This window comes from Neodiprion pinetum, chromosome 4 (assembly GCF_021155775.2).
Source record: "Neodiprion pinetum isolate iyNeoPine1 chromosome 4, iyNeoPine1.2, whole genome shotgun sequence".
Lineage (NCBI taxonomy): Eukaryota > Metazoa > Arthropoda > Insecta > Hymenoptera > Diprionidae > Neodiprion > Neodiprion pinetum.
Genome location: NC_060235.2, coordinates 5,343,048 through 5,364,349, shown reverse-complemented (window position 1 = coordinate 5,364,349; position 21,302 = coordinate 5,343,048). Strand labels below are relative to the sequence as shown.

The window sequence follows — 21,302 nt, the reverse complement described above, 5'->3', positions numbered from 1 at the left end:
GGTGGATCAAATCTGTGGGAGAATAGGAAGTGCCTGCTTAGTGGGTGGCAGTGCGTTATTCAGGTATGATTGAACTCGAGCTCTATTTGTTATGTTCGCATCAATTTCACATTCTTACCCCGTCGCTTGTTTATACAAAATCACTGCTATATGTACCTGAAATACCCATATATCCGGCGGTCATGCGGTGTATCTATACTAAAATGTAGAAAATCCTTTGTCTATTTATCACTTTGTTACCGATACAGTCAAGAATCAGTGAACCGGTTTACATGGGGCTTGAACCAAATTGTTTCTTAGGTCTGCCCGAGTAATATAGGCTATATATTGAGTTGTAAAACATGGTCCAATTAGTAATATATAGGGAAGAGGCTCGACAAATAGGCCCCTTAAGAAAGGAATAACGTTAGACCAATTTCGACAACGCAATTTTCTTGTCTTCGGCCTAAAATAATATTTTAAACGTTGTCGATATTTTTTAAATCCCATTTGATTGTACAAGGACCCATTTTTCTCGCTAATACCCATTTTGCCCACATCTCCCCCTAAGTGTATACGTATTTCCAGAAATTTCCATCTTCGTGCTTCCCGGTTGTTTCTGTACGGGAAAATCTGGAGCCTGGAGGCTGAGGTTGAATCTACCTTGAGCCGTTCCACTTTGCTGCATGTACGTTTTACCGTATCCAAGGATCCAGCTTCGGTGAGTTTGGCTTTTCACGTATTTACCAGAATATCCTATACCTATGCAGTGGCATCTCTTTTTTTACATCCTGCCTCTGGACGCATTAAATCTTTGACACACGGATCAATGTATCTGCATAATTAACGGGTATATATTGAGGAAATTCTGGATAAAACTTTGACTTAAATAATAGTAGCGACGGTTGCCTGTGTACAGGCGAAATTGATTTCCAAACATCTTGATTGGAATTTGCTAGTAGATTAAGTCCTGTTACCGTGAGTAAAAATTTGTCTGAAAATTCAAAAATTTCATTCACTCTTGATTCGCAAATTTATGAACAATTCCCTATAAAGAGTTGTAAGTATTGCTACTGCCAAAAGCGATTAAGGGTACAATCATCAATTATCCCAGATTTGAATGAAAAAAAAATTCGATACGTTCTCATTTTTTAGACTCACTTTACCATTCCTGCAGAGTAATTGTGTCAAAAATAAATTTTAATTTCGCGTGAAAAAATCCCTCACCTTTGTTGAAATGTTGGTGCAGTGTTTTATGATTCTCGCTTGATTTCTCATGAATAACTTTATAGAAGAGCGTATTTTTTAAGAAATTTTTTTAAATTTTAACTGATAAGTGGAAAGTTACAATCTTAATTAAGGTTAAAATGAATTTAACTGCTTGAAGCGAATCAAGCGATAAATATGGTAAAGGGCATTTTGACGAGCGATAATACAAATACCTAAACCTGTTTGCTTTTCAATCGAAATTTCTATACGACGCCAGCAGAATTTTAGAGATTATCTACATCACGAAAAAGCTTGCGAGAGTTACGAATGATGAAAAATAACTTAATAGTTGAAAAATTTGTCCCCTTTTGGGTGAGCCAGCTTTTGACGGCTAAAAGTCAAAATCCGGACTAAGAATTATCAAATAATCGAAGGAACAAAATTCGGGACGATTCGACGCCGCGGTCACTGAAAATTCGCTGTAAAGCAGATTACGTCAGTTGAGTCCAGAAACATCCGGGGTTCCGACCATTCGCTACTATAAATGCAGTGTTAAATGTAACACCGAAGATATTCTATAGAAGTCCACACCATTTTAAGAGCACTTGGTGTAAAGAATCGAACGATTCACACCGATGATATTTAATTTCGCACTAATCGGCGTGTACCTTTATCAACACAGTGAATTTTCTGACAGTGTTCAGAGCGTTGGCCGGCGTCCAGCTCGAAATGCATAATGGAAAATGAAATTACAATCCGGATTTCTATTAGCAGAATGAGGCCCAACACTGGCATCGAGACACAATTATACGGGGAAGGGTATTCCGCTGCAGCACGTTGGTACCAGGGTGTAGAGTCAGTGCAGGGTTAACCTGTAACTTGATCGTCCCAGATAATTAGCTCTGACATGGCGTTATCTGGATCCGGCAGGGCGCGATAACGCCGAGTGGTACACGCGTGGTTGAGTCAAAGTACCGTGCAGGCCGTGCACCAGGGTACGTCTGTATTACTGACATAGAGGGGAGTCCGAATTCGATCGTGTCGAGCCCTCGGAGTCGGGGACGAGAACGGCTGCATCGTGGGAGTGTCATGAGACCCCAATGATCCGACGGCTGTTGGATGCACGAAGTAAAGCTGCGAGACCCGCGGATAACCGGGGGGTTTATTGATCGAGTTTACAGACGGTGGATGCAGGATAATCGATCATATTCGGTAGGCTGGTACCGGAGTATCCGAACCTGGGGATAAAATTGAATCATCATCCCGATGCAGGGCCTTGTGGAGTTATACATAGGTTTTTCCTCGTGGATACAGGAAACATTTTTCCACGGCCCACTTCATCCGCCCCTTGCGCGCACGAATCGCAGGCCATTCTCAAAGTGAAACAGAAATCGTTTGATGAAGCACTTGAGCCTCCTATAAGGTATATGTATACAACTGTACACCGTAATCCAGCCCAAAGAGATAATCCACGGTAAGCCTGCGAATGTGCGTTCGAGACCGATAACTGAATTAGCGCTCACAGCTCAGAGAGACCCAAGGGTTCTCCTACATCGCTCTACAAACGGCCTGCAGCGTAATGTCTCATTCTGTTGTCGACGTGAATTGTATTATATTCTTCCGGAAGTATGAGGCATTTTATCGCTGATTGTAAACCGACTCGTTGCTAAAACTAATGGCACAAATTTTCTTTACAAAACATGTCGAATTTCGACTGGTAATAATTGTGATGACGGAGGAAGTCCGCAGTCTTCGCCAAGTTCTAATCGACGATGTTTAATAGGTATGTTTCTGGATCGTTGGTTACAATGTTGAAAAGTTCTTTCGGAAACCATAACTGGGGTAGCAATTTCTGTCGGATAGAGTGTGGAGAATGATATGAATTCTAAAATCATCGTATTCACGCACTAAGAATAAAATTTGCGGTATATATAATAACCTTAACTCATCCTTCATTAGCATCAATTAATCCCAATCAGTGCACGGATGTTTTCGTTCAGAGTATCTAATCTAAACCTGAAGCAAACTGAAAATTCTCAAGTGTCGTGAAATTCAATGCGACCCTTAAAAAGTCATGAAACGTCATGAAAGTTCATTAATGAACCTGGGAGTTTTATTTTTAGGTTAATTAGTAACTCAGATTTCGGGAATATACGAAATATAGATACTCATTGACATTTTTTTAAAATTAGTCTCTTGTAATGATAGACCGATTTAAAGAAAATGTGATTGTTTTGCTACCTATGTACATACGGAACACATTGTTATATTTATTGCGCGTATTACTATGGTGATGTCAAAGTCCGGTGACCGCTCCTGTATATACTAAAAAACTTTATTCTTTGTTACCCTTTTTTTTATAATTAGAAAAAAAAAAATATATAAGCATTTCATACGTTTCTCTCTTCAGCGTTGTGGTAGTAATATTTATGATGATGAATAACCGAAAAAATCGAGATGTTAATTTCAAGTTGCATGCTATACTCTAAATATTTAGAAAGGTACGTTTAAAAATTCTGTAATGTAGTTAAAAAAATCCTTATTTTGTTCGTGAAAAAACGAACTTTAAATGTCGTGATTTCTTGGTCGTCGGATAAAGTAGACATTAAAGTAAAGTAAAGTGAAGTAGACATCCCGTTAGACGTTTTATGATCAGGACTACAGAGTCAGATCATAATATATCGAATACGATCAATTCATCACTGCTATCATTGATCCATCTTTCGAATTGTCGTATAAAATGAATGACGTATTCCCTTGAGGATTCCTCGTGACCTAGAACTGGGTCCAATACAGCCAGTCATCAATCTGTCAATTCGTTTTGGACTGAACATCGTTTTCCCGTGGAAGGTTGAAGAGGAGTCGATTCGAGACCGAAAGCTCTGTCGGACTGAACAGTCGCGCTTGCATCGGTGAAACGGGATTTTGGCGTAATTGGGTATTCAATGTCCGGCCAAATTATAGCCCTGCTAGATTATGCGGCCTGTTCTACGTATCTACGTGCCTATACCAACATGCCGAGCTTAAATTTCCCTCAGAAGTAATTCCGTTATCTGACGGTACTTTATTTCCGTAACACGTTCATCAGACACACACGGGCTCACACGTATTGCTATCGCTCGCTGGTTTTTTCCTAACTTCTATTGGGCTATAAATAAATTGGTCACTGGGTCAAGTGCCTGGACGATATACAGAATCCGTATGGATAATTTCGGAACCGGAAATCGATCGCTTCAAATTGTGGTTCCGTATAATCGATGGATCAAACATTTCATTTGGTGTAATCGAAACCCCAAGACTCAAAGTGTCTTCATCAATAATTCACGCGACGGTGGGACTATAATGACTTTATCATGGATCCGGAACCATTTGAGGTGGCTAAAGCGATTCCACATGGCCTTAAGCGACTCTCTTTGACACTTCGAGTGGCTCTCTACGATGAATCGAGAGTACTTCACACGACTCGAAGGTGCAAAATTTTCACAAATTGTACGCGTACCTCGAATTAATAATGAAGAGGCGGTGGAGCGAGGCTGGTGATTTTAATTTGACGTCGCAAGATGCACACCTTTGCAGTATCGGAGTCTCGTTTGATGCTGACGAGGTTGGTATTGTATATCGGAGAGGTCAAAAAGAAAGACGTGCGGTTATCCGATAACCGTGGAAGCTGCTAGCAACATGGCAGGGTTTTGCGGGGGCGGAGGGGGGATGGGGAGGTTTGATCGTTAAAAGTGACGAGGACAAATGATCCGACGGAAGTTTCGCTGGCGTTAAATCTTTATTCACGCCAAGTTTAATTGAATGAAACCCTGCAGAGCCCGCACGTTTCGCTCCTCTCCGAAACTTGTCCTATGGCCATACGGCGTATGGGTGGAGGAAACTTTATCATTCCGTCTGGTCTTTCGGTCTCTCCTAATTCTCCGGTGGAATAGTCGAGGTAATGTTATTAGTCCTCCGGACGAGGGTTACTAATAGTTCGAAATTCCTATTCCCTATTCAACCGGACCCTACGATTTCACCCTGCGATATTATACGGTCTAATTATATGCGCCCCCGAGAAATCTCTGCACGCAACGACTCTTCGACGAATATCGACGTTATGGACGAAAAATTCGGGAATTTTACACCGAGATATATTCCCAGTTTTACTCACCATGCAATCCGTAGCTCTTTTCATTTCTTACCACCATCTAAACTAGTAGATTGCACGACTAGTGCGCAGAGTAGTCGATTTCCGCACACGTATTACGTATACTATTTTTCATCTCACATGCGTTGAATTAGCTATTTTCGTATCAAGGGTGTAAAGTGTTTTCAATAGTTTTCATCCTACGTAGGAGTAAGACGAGATTTTAAGATCCGGGCGCGGGCGTAAAATCCCGTTTTCGATCTACTGTGACGTAAAGTACTATATCCTAACTCAGTGCCCAAAATTCGATTTTGCGTAGACGGATGAGTATACAAAGTGGTACACTTCCGCACTAGTATGGGAATCTAATCGAAATATGTTTCCTGCTTAGTAACTAGATATTTTGATTCAATTCCCGCACTAGTGCGGAAATGTGCTATTTTTTCCACTCATTTGGGTATGTGAAATCAAATTTTGCGTACTCAGTTATGAAAATACAGTTCTGGGTCCACAGTGAACATGAATTTTTATGTAACCGTGACCAGAAATTATAATAAAATGTGTTACCGTTCTTTTCGATTATGCTCATTCGATTCGGCTTGCAGATTCAAAACAGATCTTTTGTTCATGCAGTAATAATGCAGAAGTTTTCTGCGATTCAGCGACCGCTAATTGACCGACCATCAAATATTATTTCCGGTTATAGAACCGCGAGGTAATTACAGACGAAATTGGCGGGTCCATACAGAATGTGAGAAAAAGTCACGGCATTAGAGCTGACGAGCCGGTATTTGGAGCTGTAGGAAATTCTGCAACTGTAAGAACGTTGAATGAGAATGATAATAATTACTCGGTTGTAATTGCAACCGTAATTTTCTCTAAGCTGGCTCCTTTGTCGACCGACATTAACCGGCAGCCTGTTTTTACGGAGCTGCGGACCGAGTAAAAAGGGAAAAAATAAAGTATAAATTTTCCACCTCACCTTCATTATCCTCCCTAGTTCACGCGCGAATTCGACCTTCGTCAAGTGAGAATGCATATATATATAGACATACACACACACTTTCATTCTTCTCTGTCTAGAGTCTTCAACGAGGAAAGTTACGAGTATTTAGGTAATAAATGTAATACATGCAAAACTTGTCGTGCACTGTGTGTCGAAAAATTTTCGTTTTTCTACACCGGCTAGAATTTAAGTGTATGTACGAGGAGAAATTCATTCCATAACCAAGTTACGTGGAGGACCAAGAACAAAAAATTAAATCAAAAGTTGCTGATCGGGTATTTTCAAGAGTATCGCTTTAAGGATGAAACGCTGAATCCAAATCGCTGCTTACCGATATTCTTATACAAACTCGTTTTATCTAAAATCACGCGGGCTCGCAAAACTTCCGTAAAATCGATTTGTTTTTCAACCTTCAAAGCGGGCGTTCATGCAAGCTTTTCCTGGTTTTCAGTCAGCGTTTTATCGTCTCCAGTTAATTCCGTCCGCGTTTTTTTCTCGCTGTCATTATTTGCATTTCCTTTTCTCGTCGCCGTGATGGAAACTGTTTTTTCTACGTTAAATAAAAATGCTCGTTGTACGGAGTTCGACTCGATTCACATCAGTCGCAGATTTTTAATTTTAGTTTCTGATAATTTGTCACGTCCTCTTTTGAAACTGAAAGTTAGCGATTCAATTCTTAGCTTCAAATAAATCTTGGTTAGATAAGTGAAAGAAAAATGTTTCGAAAACGAATGAACAAAAGCGAGAATTAACGGAGACAACTTCAAAGTATATACACGAATTGGTAACGCAATTTTCGAATGCTTAAGTTCAGGGGGAATTTATTGCCTTTGCAACATTCTCCTGCCTTTGTCTCTGGGACAATTTCCGCCTTGCTATAATCTCCAGCTCCTGAACCTTTGTCGCTTCGCAGTCACCGGATTTCTCGGTCAGCCTTTGAGGTTGCCACGAAGGCTTGAGAAACGTTTGTTAAAAGCAATTGCTCGTTCTTACTCGAGGAACATTGTCTTAGGTTACTAAATTCGACGTCGCAAGATTTCAATCCTAGTGCAATGATCCGTCATATAAGATTCGAAAAACCAATTTTAAAACTCACTATTCCAGTTTTTCCACGTTGGTTCTGCAATTTATCGAAATGTAGACATTTCTTCTGTGGAAATATTGTTCACAGAGAGTTTTATACTTTTTAAGTATCAGCAAAACGAAGACTTTTCTCTGATAGAAATTGGCGATCGTTTTTAGTTATCTGTGAATCGAAATTTTGGGGATTACGATTGTCGACAATTTTAGCCCGATTTGCGAATGACGTGAAAATAATTAATAATACGTATTAAAAAAATGTTCTTTAGAATCTCGAAACGTGTGATGTTTGCAAACAAGTTTACACTTCATTTCCAATATTTCTTGTATTGTGAAACAAAGTTTCAAAAACAGTAATAGAACTTAGAAAAATCTGGAATAATAATTCCAAGTTCAAATTTCATATTTTATGGCCATTATGGATGATAGTGAATTATCTTCATGCTGAAGCAAGAACAAGAAATAGCGTACGGCTGTACTTTTCTTTGAAATTGAACGTGGCGCTGTGAAAACTGCGGTAGAAAAGACGGACTATGCTCGGAAAAATTCTACTCTCGATTGAAATTTTAATACCACACATATCAGTTCTTCTGACGTTTCTAACCGACAGACATTGCAGACATTGCAGGCTGCGTGAATGATAAATGGCTAACAATAAGCAACAGAGATACGGCCACTAAAACTATTGCGCTCGGTTCCCACGAGGAATAGAAATATAAGGTGTGTGGTAGAAGAAGTAAAATGAATTAAAATTATACTTTCACGTCGACGTTCGTTTTCAAAAATTTCAAACACCGTGGCATGTAATTTTTCCCGCCAGATACTTGACCGCATATCAAACAATGATTCCCGTTTCCGTATTTATCATTAATAAAGCTGTAACTACTACTTGTAACCACGTTGACGTCGAAAATTTATACGTCTTCAACTTCCCGTTTCTCTGTTCTCCGAGAAAGAAGAAATTTATTGTAATCAACCCGAAAATAAAAAGTTTAGTTCGGTATCACTAGATCTCCACGTTTTGGAGTTTAGAAAATCACCTCTGACCATTTTCGACTGGAGTTTGTGTTTGTGTATGTATAGATGTGCGTGATCAAGTTTTTTATCCGACAATATCTTCGATAACGAGTCACTGGATTTCAGCGATTTTATTCTCAATCGACGGCGATAGATTCTGCCTTTGATTGGTTCAGTACTTTTTGAACTATTTAAACAATAAAATTTCCAAAAAATAAAATTAAAATGATAACTTGAGAATGGATGAATGGATTCGAATGAAAATTGGTACCGTGAGGTTATTTGGATCTCTAATCATGAATCTACGGTTAATTTAATTAATTCAATTTAAATTTCGCGTATTCGTGCTGAAAAAAGACTGAAAATATTTGCGAAAGATTGCGAAATCTAAAATCGCCATCCAATATGGTGGTAAAATTGTTTAATATATTCCGATTTCGGTAAAAATTGGTAGGCGAAGGTTTTTTGGGTCACAGATAACGAATCCATAGTCAGAATTCCAAAATTTATAATGGTGGAGCCGTTACAGTAGTTCAAAATAAAAAAAATGGTCATACATTCATGTGCCCGATGGCTTTTAAATCGTTAATCATGAATCTGAATTTCTAATTCGAAATTCGAATTGGATATTAATATATTTTTTTCCGTGAACTTGGAACTTTCGATTTAAAAAGCGGCCTGCTCAAAATGCCTTGTTTATACTATTTTCTTGCGGTAGCAGATTTTTTGTTTCTTTACTCGAGTCCAAGTTCACTTCAGGAAACTTTAACGACCGTTTTTGGAACGTGGAAGGGCATCTCTCCGATTTCTTTTTCCCATTCGCGCCATTGGTTCCGAACCTCATCAGATCTCGACAGTAAACCCGAGACACGTAAATGAGGTTGGTTAATTCAATCGTTTGAAATCGTGCAATTAGGCTCCGCAGCCAAGGCAGTCAGCGAATCAGGAATCAAACCTGCAGGTTTAGCGTTTGTTAGTTCCTACCTACAAAGATGGAATTAATAGGCGAACGAACGCACGCGTTGGGTTATGTATCATAAATTTCACATTCGCAATCCGTTCCGCCTTTGGCTTATACCCACATATACGATATAGGTACAAAACTAGCCGCCTTCGCTAATAGCTGATTTAATAGCAGGCAAAATTGCCACCCTAAAACGCCGGATTGATGACACAATCGCCGCATCATTCACGTCCGCGCAACTTCCGGTAACATTTTGCGCAGTCAAAAGTTAACAAATTGGACCATTAAGCCAGTAGTACCTTCAACTGCTGTTATTTTGCCTTTCATTTTCATGGCATAAAACAGCGCACTCTAGTTTTTGCCAAATTTTACGCTATCCGAATGCCTGCTGTAATCGAACAGTATCCATAATTATAATTAATTATTTACAGAGAGAAGGTAGAAATTCGAGTGTCTAAATTACGAACATTGCACTTATCGCCTCTCTATACGTCCATGCATAATAGCACACGTTGATTATTGATTAGATCCACTTTAGGAAAATTAATACCATTGTTGCGCGTGTAATAACGATACGTCAATGCATTGTTGGCGAATTAATTAGTGTTGTTATAGTATATAGCGGTATAAATTGCACGCTGGCAACGAACGTTGTTTATCATGTATTACATACACCATCGAAGTCGAGTACATACGTTTATTGTGTCCCTGATTCTCATCGTTGTTTCATAGTTTAATCTGAAGTTCGCGGTGACGAAAGTATATTTTTCACAATACATATGAAGATGAAAAATGTAAAACTTTTCAAATTTATACCCTGGTACATCCAGACGTTTATCGAATAAAAGAAAAAACGAACAGTTCGATATTCCAGAACCTGAGTAAAAGAGGTTAATTTTATTTTTTTATTTTTATTGTTTTTTTTTTTTTATTGCGCTCCTTGAGAAAGTCCTGCGGAATATAGGGACGACGATTATTCTTTATCTTCTTTTTTCACCATCCCTCGTTAATTACCTCGATTATGAGGGACGTCGAAGGACACGTGAAGCCCGTTAGTCGGTCTGTGTGCAGGTGAAATGTTTTGCAGCTATTAATTCTCCCGAAATTCGAATCTCCTCTTCGCCCTCATTCCGAACCACGAGAACCGTCGCCTCTGCAGCTGATCCATTAGGAGAAATAAATTATCACCGCGATTACTAGGCAGGTTTAAAACGCGAATTGCAATATCGTGTCAGCGTTTAATTCGATCCGAAGGTCATGGAAACGAACCGACGAATTCTGCAATTCCATGCATCGAGAAAGCCTGCGCTGCAAATTCGCAGCCCTACTGAAAATCTTCATGTTTTGAGGCGTAAAATGTCTTGAATGAATTTAGCACGCAATTTAGTGGATCTATGAGCTCGATTCTGCGTGTGGATCTCGATACCGACATCTTTCCGACATTTTTAGCTGCGGCACAGCTGAGACACAAACCCTTTTTTTGTTTTTTGGGTAAACGTTATCGATCATCGATAAAGTCCATCGATATCATCGATAAAGTTGATCAGTATGGGGATAACCTCTACACGAAAAAAGGGGTTTGTGTCTGAGCTAAGAATGTTGGTAAAATGTTAGTATCGGAATCTACAAGTAGAACTAGCTTTATAGATCTACTTAATCTATTACATGAATTATCTTGTAAATTCGATAAAATATATGTCAGATATCACATAGTAAATGACGAAAGCACAAACAATCAGACATATTATATCAAAAATCGTATATATAGTTGACTGTATGATTTTTGATTTAGTGTATCTGACGGTTCGTGCGTTTTTTTAATTTATGACGTGATTTCTTACATGTTTTATCAAATTTACAAGATAAACCACGTAATAAATTATACGCTGAACACTTTAAAAAGATTTTATGATTTAAGACACGAACATTTTCATTAGGCAGGTGATGATTTCCGGCCGACGTCCCGGAAACACGCAACAGGAATCCTCTGACGTGACTTAACCCAATAAACCCCCTCGGTTAGACGATCCAACACCCGGATCATGATCGGCCTGGTTTGTTTGTTGTATGCGCACCGATACCGCAGGCTGTGTTCTGCCATCCCTTGACAGGAAGTGTGCAGGATGCAGATATTGCGGTCTGTATAGTGCAAATTCGGGATTGTTCACTGGCCGGAATTATCATTGCTGACATTATTAGCTGCTCGTCTGATCGTTCAATTCGCTGTTGGATTTTTATTACGTATCATACAACCTTTGGTGATGTAAGAAAAGTATTGGTTTCGGTCGAGAATCACTTTTTTTAATTTCAACGAATCGGAGAAGTTCCTTTTTTCTAATTTTTTTTTTCTAAACTCCTTCATTTGGCTGCCAAGTCCTATCAGTTTTAGATTTTTCAATCAACCGTTTTTGAGATCATCGTGGAAATTTGTCGAACAGACTGACAGACTCTTCCCCTTTTATGGTACTAAAAAGTATCTCGAAAAAACTCATTTTTTTTCTATTCTTACGTCAACAAGACTTGTTGATTTTTTGAAATACGTTTTCTACACTATACAGAATTATTGCTAGCTCTGTATTAGGTCAGCCGGTATTTTTTATAATTCCAAAATTTCTGAATATTTCAATTCCTGTATCGGGATCCAGAAGAATGGGATTCTGGAAAAAACTGAATTAGCTTAAATTGTTTTGTGATTCATTCTGATGATAAGAATCTGGCCAATGTAAACAGGTTTCATCGAACTTGAAAATTTATTTACTTTCTGACCTGGTATGAAGATTCTTTGTTCTTTTTTTTTTTAATTCTTTTATTATACGTCAAACATAAGATACAATTTACAAATTTTTAAGAGAAATTAAAAATATTTGATCCATCAATAAGCAGTAATCCATTGCTTCCTAACGGGTTAATTTTATAACATAACATTTATACATGGTGAACTATATACCTTGAAATCACGGCAAGATCCAGAAATGAAAAAAATACATGTAAGCCAATATCGCACCGCAAGAGAGAGTGAAATGAAAAAAAAAAACAAAAAAAAAAAAACACAAATTGTATTAGGTGCTATAATCCAGAGTTGATTGTGAGGTAATCTTAGGCACTTGCATTGGTTTCTGAGTACTTCAGAAGGATACAATTATACGTCGATTAATACTTTCCTGCATAAAATCTTCGTTTATACATTTTATTTACCTATTGTGTATAATATTATATATGGGTATATATGGCACTAGCGTGTATTAAGTGATAACGCACGACCATAATGGTCGAGATTTGCAGCCTATGATGATTAATAATCAAATTGTAGTCATTTTTCGTGTATTCATCGTAATTATAACCCAACAATCCGAAAATACAAACAATATAAATGCTTATAGGCGTCACGAATTAGCGTTCGTTGAATAAAATATATTATATAGGTGTATATATTGGATCGTTTGAAAATAATTTCTTCTTTTTTTTTTCGTTGATTTTTAGTAGGTCTTACCCTTCGAAAACTTTTTTTTGGTCCTGAAAAGTGTCCTCGCACAATCGGAGCTCCGTAGCTTGTCAGGATAGCATTGCGCGCTAGATTTCTCATTTTTTTTTTTTTTTCTTCCACCGCAATTTATTTTTACGCAACTTTTACACAAGCTACTGAGTCCAGCTTTTGAGACTTTTTAGGACGTAACAGTACGGAAAACACATGGAGGATGATCCTGAAACTTGAAAAAAATGTAATAATACCTTTATTAATTCTTATTACTGTCCTTTAACGGTAGATTTTTCTTTTTACCGTCCGGATATTGACTACGGTGACTTTTGACTACTTTGATCCTTGTTCTTCGTAACAATGAAATCCTTTCGCTAGGGAATAGAGAAAAACTAGAGAAAGAGTCTCAAAAGCTGAACTAAGTAAATGTTGCGCAAAATATCAATTGTAGAGAGAAAAAGAAAATTGGAAAAGTCTAGCGCGCAATGTCTTTCTGATAAGCTACAGAGTTCCGCTTCTACGAGGATACTTTTTAGGACTGAAACAAAGTTTTTTAGGTGTAAGTCCCATGAAGATAAAAAAAACAAATTATTTTCAAACGGTCCAGTGTACATGCAGAGTGAATTCATAATGACTGAATGATTTAATGCGCCTGCACTGAAATTCGAGAGCAACATCAGTTGACTTGCAAGGGTGATCAACATTCGTAGATTCAGATGACCGACGTCTCTTGAAATTTTTGAAAGTCTGAATTTACAAATGTTGGTCACCCTGAAAAAAACAACTGCTCTTTCTTTCGAATTTTAGCGCATGCGCGTTAAGCCATTCGGTCGTTAGCATATCACTCTGTATATATTAGGGTGCTTTTTTTTTGGACTATTTTTTTTTTTTTTCGGTCCCATCGTGAAATTTTGTTGGAAATACAACAAAAAAAATTCCCTGAAAGATTAAGCCCTTAATATTAATATTAAGTGCTCGCCCAAGGCATGTAAAGATTTCCCGCTTAAAATACACGTCAACTTTAATTTTTTTCTTTAAAACATCTACAGTTCAGAGGCATTCTATGGTGTAGTCTAGGACGTCGGTAGGTTTTCTTCGGAATGAAATGCTCTACAAAAGTGCTCATTGCGGTGAAGTCGTACGGGCCACCCAAACCCAATTTTTTCATGAAATTCTTGTTTTTTTGCCCCTATCTCGTAAATGACAAGAGCTACAAAAAAAGAAATGTTCAATAAATTTGTACATTACATTATTTGTACATCATTACAATTACAAGAGCTACAAAACAAAAAAATATTCGACAATCAATAATTCGACAATTTAACTCAATAATTCATGAAAATTCCATACTTCCTCACCTTAAAAGCCCAATATCTCAATAAATACTGATGTTAGCAATTCGGTTTTCTGAAAGTTTTTTGTAGAAAATTAAATTTCCTACAAATTTGTCGAATATTTTTTTTTTGTAGCTCTTGTTATTTACGAGATACGGGTAAAAAGACAAGAATTTCATGAAAAAATTGGGTTTGGGTGGCCCGTACGACTTCGCCGGTGTGAGTTACGACTTCACCGCAATGAGCACTTTTGTAGAACATTTCATTCCGAAGAAAACCTACCGACGTCCTAGACTACACCATAGAATGCCTCTGAACTGTAGATGTTTTAAAGAAAAAAATTAAAGTTTACGTGTATTTTAAGCGGGAAATCTTTACATGCCTTGGGCGAGCACTTAATATTAATATTAAGGGCTCAATCTTTCAGGGAATTTTTTTTGTTGTATTTCCAACAAAATTTCACGATGGGACCGAAAAAAAAAAAATAGTCCAAAAAAAAAAAGCACCCTAGTATATATATATATTACGTGACAACATATTAATATATACGCGGAAGAAATTTGAATTGGCAGATGTTTGCTGCAGGTAAAACGTTAAACATCATCAGCGAATCGTTAATGGTTAGATTTTGAAGAGTGATTGTTCCTTTTCGACTTGTTGAATGTATAAACGCGATACAGCGGCGCGTAAGTGTTTCCAGATCCGTTTTCCGCCTCCTCATCTCCAGGGGGATCGTCTCGGTTAGGTTTTGACGACGGATAGATTTTACTCTGCTCGTAGAGGCTCGGATCTGTATACATAGTTATAATAAATTGGGTTCAGCCAGAACTGCGGTCAGTAAAATCAGGCGAAGACGCCTAAAGGACCCTGCAGAATCCTTATGGAAATTGGCATCCCTGTCGGTGGTACATATCTTCCCGATCAAAAGTTCTCATGGATACAAGTCCCAAAATCGGTAGTTTACGAGATGCAGGCTTCGGAAGATAGGTGTCCAGAATTTTTTGATAGCTATGGGTCTCGCGATTTTCATAAATTATAAACCTTCAAGGAGACTTGAAATCAAATGAATCATTCAAAAAACTGCACGGGTGATTTTCAAAGATAGGCAGGCAGCTGTGATTCGATCCATCAGTGAATTGATTCCACCCATGGACTCGCTGGTTTTCCGGAAGAAGGTGCAACGTCAGATTTCGCGTGAAGAACGAGACCCTTCGACTCTTACAATAATCGACTTGTTCTGTTTTCAGGCGTGTGCGGAGTCTCTGCGAATCGGCTGTGCAGTTTTTGAGCGATATATTTAATTTCAAGTCGCCATCGAAGCTTCGTAATTCGTAAAAATCGCGTGATCCATAAATATAAAAAATCCATACACCCCCCTTCCGAAGCTTGTATCTCGGAAATTACTGATTTTTGGGACTTGAATCCATGAGAACTTTTGATCGCTAAGATATTTACTATAACATATCGAAAATCCAGCCAATTCAACCGGGAGCGAATTTGTATAAAGATTCTGCGGGGTCCTTTGAAAGTAGTAATACAAAGTAAGATTACTCTCAGCGAAATCGTCGGTTTTCGGCTTTTCACCGATGTTCCCGACTTCCGTTTGCCTCCCTGTACCTTCACCGGGCAATTCTTCCTCGGGAGTTTCGTAGTGTCGCAGGGGAATCGTTCCCACCACGATCCGCATCCTCGTCTTAAGGTTCTTCTGCAGCATCCTGAGGTACCACTCGTTCACCTCGACGCAAGCCTCGACCTTCAGCGTGTACCAGACGTCGATTATGCTGCAGAATTTCAACCCCGTCGGCGGCACCGCGGGAACATCGACCCCCGTCTCGTAAACCTGGCAACTCTTGGTTACCGGCAATTCAATCTCGACTATGATCTCCTTGTGACGACGCGATTTACGATGCGTGTGGTACGTGATCACCTGTCGTGATTGCACTAATTTAGTCGAGAAATTGATTGGACGTTGGTTTTCAGAAAATCGAAGTAGAGTTAACCATCGTGGGGTCAATTTTTTCCAACAAATTTCCTTTTGACGAGAAGAAAATTAGGAAACGGACAATTCGAGTGAAGATAATGCAGTGACATTGTTATAATTTAACTTAACGGAGATAGAATTATTGTACCGCATTTTATTGATGCTGAAATGGTTTTGATTGTTCGATTTCTGTGCTTGGTGGGTTATTTCATTCACGAATCGATTAGATACTCGAGCAAATGTGATTAACAACGATTTTACACACAACGTTCCAACAATGTGTTCCATAGCCATGTGAAAGAAACTTGTACAAAACGATATTTGCTTTAAGAATTCATTTTACAAGGAAATAAATATTAATTTATCAAGTTTATAGACCAACTAACGTTCATTCCAGCATTGAGAAACTTGTGTAATGACGTATGTTACTAGGAAATTGATAATAACCTGACTTTTTTTTTATTGAAATTCGTGAACGGAAAGTTTTCAAACTGGCAGACAAGTAGCTTAAAGATATGGTTCAACGAAATTGTATTCTTCGTTTTACTTTCGTAATGCCAATCGTAACAACCAAATGCAAGACTCTACTATCATTGCTCCATCGAAATGACAAAACAAAAAAGTCCAGTCCACTACTCCAACACATAACCATAATCTCGCTTCCGCTAAACCGTGAACTTTCTAGTGTCGATTTGAAAAACCCGGTGCTTCTACCCACTAGCCGCGTTGAGGGGATTATTGCCGGTGTGAAAAATTGAATAGTTCGAAATTGAATTGGAGCTTTAATAAACCAACCTTCTTGAAAACCACTCGAAGCTTCCTGATCTCGACGTTGGAAACGTTGTTCAGGACGATCTTGACCGGGATAGTCTGGCCAGGTACGAATCCGCGAACCGGCAACGTGACCAGCATGTTCAATGGCTCCGTCTGACCCACTACGACCTTTGAGTTGTCCTCGCTGATTGGAAGCTGCGATCAAAGGCGTTTCATAAAGTTCTTCAGCGTGGTCGCTTTACCGTTATTTTCAATTGGGTACTTTAAGGCACGTGGAGTACACATCCGTCCATCCAATCCAACCACACACGGTGCAAAATTTCTCACAAGGTATCCTAGGTAGGGGTCTACCCCTCCAATATTGATCTAGTTCATGTATGTCGTAGTGCATTCAAAACTAAGCGATAGTTATATTTTTTTATCCGCTAATAAACGGTTTTGAGGGGTGAAAACGACCCCTAAAAATGGGCACCCAACGGTGTGATTTCCTGATGCGCTTGATGGATTTGAATAAAACCAACGCAGAAATGTTTCTATCCGTTAATGAAACATCCCAGCGTTGGTTTCATTCAAATTCATCAAGCGCGTCAAGAAATCACCCCGTTGGGTGGTTCTTCCTTTGGGGCTCGTTTTCACCCCTCTAAACCATTTATTATCAGATAAAAAGATACAAGTGTCTCTCAGTTTTCGATGCACTACAACATACATGGACCAGATCAAAATCGGAAGGGTCGACCCACCTAGGGTTCCTTGTCAGTGTTACGTGACCCGTTGTACAAGCAAATTCCGAGGCATCATTTACCGTTGCGAGGGAGTCTTGATTCAGGTCCAGAACAGGCACAACGGTGAACGGCAGGCTGCTGGTTATCCGCACGACGTTAGTAAGGTCCAAAAAGGCCGAGACGCTGTATCTGACTCGGCCATACCGGCCCTCAAAACTCCCCGGTATCTCTTCGGGCAGGTCAATGGAGAACGGAAATTCGTTTTGACCACCCTCAGTGCTCACCGGCGACTCTCCGTCTGCGGATATTTCGTGGAAGGTAAAGAGTATTTTAGGGGAATGTTATTCAATGGTACAAGATGCGGCTGCCCACTTCAGGAACATGGGTAGTGGGAATAACTTGTACTTGGCTTTGCGAAAACTGTGCTATTGACGTTGTGACATTCATTCGGAGTGATCAGCAGGTAGTATGATCAGAGGAAACTTTCGCTTTTTTGAAACAATCATTTTGTAGATGCATTTCGTAGAACATTTTCTTGTGGGAACGCGATATTTTTTTGTAAATACCAAATTTGACGAAACAATTGTTTCCAAATCGCAAGAAAATTGTACGTTGAATAAAATATACTTATAAATACAATATTTCGATTTTAATTTAGACAATCCGATGAAATAATACTTTTTTAACGGTATTATCAAAGTATTGAATACTCTCGGGTAGATTCAACAAAATCGCTTTATACAGTTCACTAGATCTAACGGTGGATGAAGATTAGTCAAATTTACGAAATCATAAGAGTTACTGATTGATTACCGCTATCAAATAATATATTAGATCGTAAATCTACAAAATTTTTTGTCAAAGTGGAAAAATTCTCTCGGTGAATCGTGAAAAATCCGTTCTCGCAAGCGAAGTAGGTTGAGCAGTTATCAGGAGAGGTTCCAGGCATTGGTCTAGCATAATCAGCAGAATTAAATCATTCGTGGTCCAAGACCATTGAATCAGCCTGTCAGTACACAATGGCATGTTTCTTTGTCGTTGTATCGATGCCGCACTTATTTCATGCGGCATAAATTACAATCGAACGATACTTATTGCACTTACAACATTTAATCAATCATTTTTCAATATTTACAACATGACTTGACTGTTTACAACTGATTTCGGAATCGCAACAAAATCTATGGGATTGTGGTGCGAAATATTTTTTCGCTATTACTAAACCATTTTGTTTTCAACGCACTATAAAATCAATTAATCTTTTCGGCTGTGTGAAAATAATGTTTGGTCGAATGTATATCAACCCAGAAATTTCGTAGCCAGGACCGAATATTGATCATAACCACTAGACTTTTTTCTGAGTGTAGTAATCAGAGAGGGGAAAAAGTATATTATGAGGTAGCACAGTATGGGACTGCCCACTTCAGGAATATGAGTAATGATAATGACGTGTACCTACTTGGGTTGTCGAAAACTGTGTTATCGTACTTGCGATATTCATTCGGAGTAATAAGCAGGTGCAAGGCAAATTTCAAAAAAGGTACCCATGTCCTTGAAGAATGGAAGAACCACGTGTTCGATACCGACCACCAATGAGGTAGACTTCCCGGGCAAGGTAGGACTCATCGTTGGAAAATTTTCGTCGAAAGCCAGCCGACCTGTCGGTGAAGAAGACCAAACCCGTTCCTTCGCACTTCACTCGTAGTCCTGAAACGAGAGGAAATGTTGAACGAATTCGTTTCGTGACGTCGCGTCAGTTGATTGCAAAAGCTCCTCATACACGGCAATGTCGTTCTCGTTAACCGCAGACACGGATCCAATACGGCATGTATAACAAGGCTGATGTAGGCGACGAGCAGCATGGACTACTCGGCCATAGAGCCGCTGCCGGGAATGGGTTTCAGGGATCGATGAAAAGCTCGACAGATGGAAGCTCACCGGCGATAACGTAAAGTCAATACTAATTACGCTTCTAATTGCAGAATATATTTATTAGCTTGCGCGATACTGGGAAAACAGCTCATACATTATAATATATAACGGATAGGCTAAGCAGCATGCTATGTATTGCAAATTTTTCGACTCCATAAATATATCATCAGCTCACACTCTTTGGTGCGGATGGTTTGGTTCTACAGTGGAAGAAAAATGTGGTCAACACTGGACTCGACCTTCATTAAGGATTAGTGCGACTCACGGTCTGAACCAAAAGTTGGGTGAAGAGATGAAAAAATGTTGAAGAAATCTTCTGGAACGTTGCTTGCGCCAATGATGGTGAACGAGAATTAAGCATCGTCTGTGCTGTGTATCAGTAATGAAACTGAGCAAATTTGAGTCACACAAACAGTAAGGTGCCATTATGATTGGAACCTTCGAAATGAAAAACTCTGATATTTTCCAACCGATCTGGTCAACAAGCAAATGGGGCTCAAAAACCTTGGAAGAGGATTAGGAACACTCGAGTTCAAATATCATTTGAACGTTCCAATTATGGCTGATTACTCAATTTGTAGACGTCTCAGATTGTATTACTCGAATTTACTCAGATCCATTTCTGTCGCACATAGGAAATTTTGTTTCATCGACGTTCACTATCATTGGCACAAATAACACCGATGAAGATCTTTCGAATGATTCAGACTGTGGGTCCCATTCATTCTTGAGCACAAGATAAGCCATCAAACATGTTGTCCTGACTACTTTCGGCAAGTCAAACCACGTCGCAATCCAAGGGCTAGGGCAACAGTAGAACTATTTTGTTCCTTTCCCATGGCGTCCAGTAAAAAATCCGTAACAAATCCTTCTTGAAGGACAAGCAAAACTCAAGGAAATTTCTACGACCACTGAACACCATGTTTCTACATTGTACCCGAACGTATCGGAGAGTAAATTATTTAATCCACGCTTCAAATCGTCCGCATTAAATATTCACCGACCCTTTAACCCCTCGACGTACTTTCCACGGCTTTTAACACCCAGCAATTATCCGTAGATCGTGATTTCGGATTCTCATATCTCACCTAAGAATATCTTCGGCTCGTTCCAGCTGACGAGAACTTTCCCGGCCACTTGATTTCCCGGGTAAAATACACCCTGCGGATGATCCAACGCGATTTTCAACTCCACGCTCCCTGTCCAGTCGTCGTCGAGTTCCATGCCGGATGTTCGAGGTCCTGTAGGACGTAGACGACCTTGGGCAAAAACTCTTCGTTTCGTCGTCGGACCACGTGGCTGGAGGCCGTGGCCGGGGGCGATTTCCCAGGGGAAGAAGTAGGCGGAGTTCCGCACCGCAGAATGCGAAATTTGAATATTTAAAACGCGTCCGCCGTGAGGATCGGTTAATTTTTTATAATTGAGAAATAGAGCTTTCCCTCGTTGGATATAATACGACCGCCGCTGGCGGTGATCCTGGTGCCGCTGACAACCGACCACCCGGGACTTTTCTCTTGTCAACATTCCAAAATTCACACGCTCATGCACACTCGGGTAGAAGCTCTCTGGCGCCGCATCTAACGCGCATGCGCCGCCGTTCAACCACGCTCGCCAATATCGGGGCCGCCTCGACGACGCCGCCGGTCCATCCGGACGCCCATTTCGGCGCCGCGACGCTACGCCTCGTTGTCTCCCTCGCC

At 39.5% G+C, this 21,302-nt stretch overlaps 1 protein-coding gene across 1 annotated transcript; it reads right to left on the bottom strand.

Moving 5' to 3' along the window:
* Positions 1–12,922: 12,922 nt before the first annotated feature.
* Positions 12,923–21,102, bottom strand: LOC124216222 (arrestin domain-containing protein 17). Its single transcript, XM_046620486.2, has 7 exons — positions 20,691–21,102; positions 19,258–19,377; positions 17,751–17,968; positions 16,970–17,143; positions 15,745–16,120; positions 14,700–14,983; positions 12,923–13,703 (listed from the first exon to the last, which is right to left on the bottom strand). Exons 1-6 carry the CDS (start codon positions 20,824–20,826, stop codon positions 14,808–14,810), a joined length of 1,200 nt encoding a protein of 399 aa, XP_046476442.1. The 5' UTR covers positions 20,827–21,102; the 3' UTR covers positions 12,923–13,703; positions 14,700–14,807.
* Positions 21,103–21,302: the final 200 nt, after the last annotated feature.

Excerpts from the sequence above, each read along its gene's own strand:
- LOC124216222 (XM_046620486.2), bottom strand. The coding sequence starts at position 20,826 with ATGGAACTCGACGACGACTGGACAGGGAGCGTGGAGTTGAAAATCGCG. Across the intron at positions 19,378-20,690 it reads CGAGCCGAAGATATTCTTAG|GACTACGAGTGAAGTGCGAA; the intron begins GTGAGATATGAG and ends CTCTCGTTTCAG. Across the intron at positions 17,969-19,257 it reads GGAAGTCTACCTCATTGGTG|ACGGAGAGTCGCCGGTGAGC; the intron begins GTCGGTATCGAA and ends AAATATCCGCAG.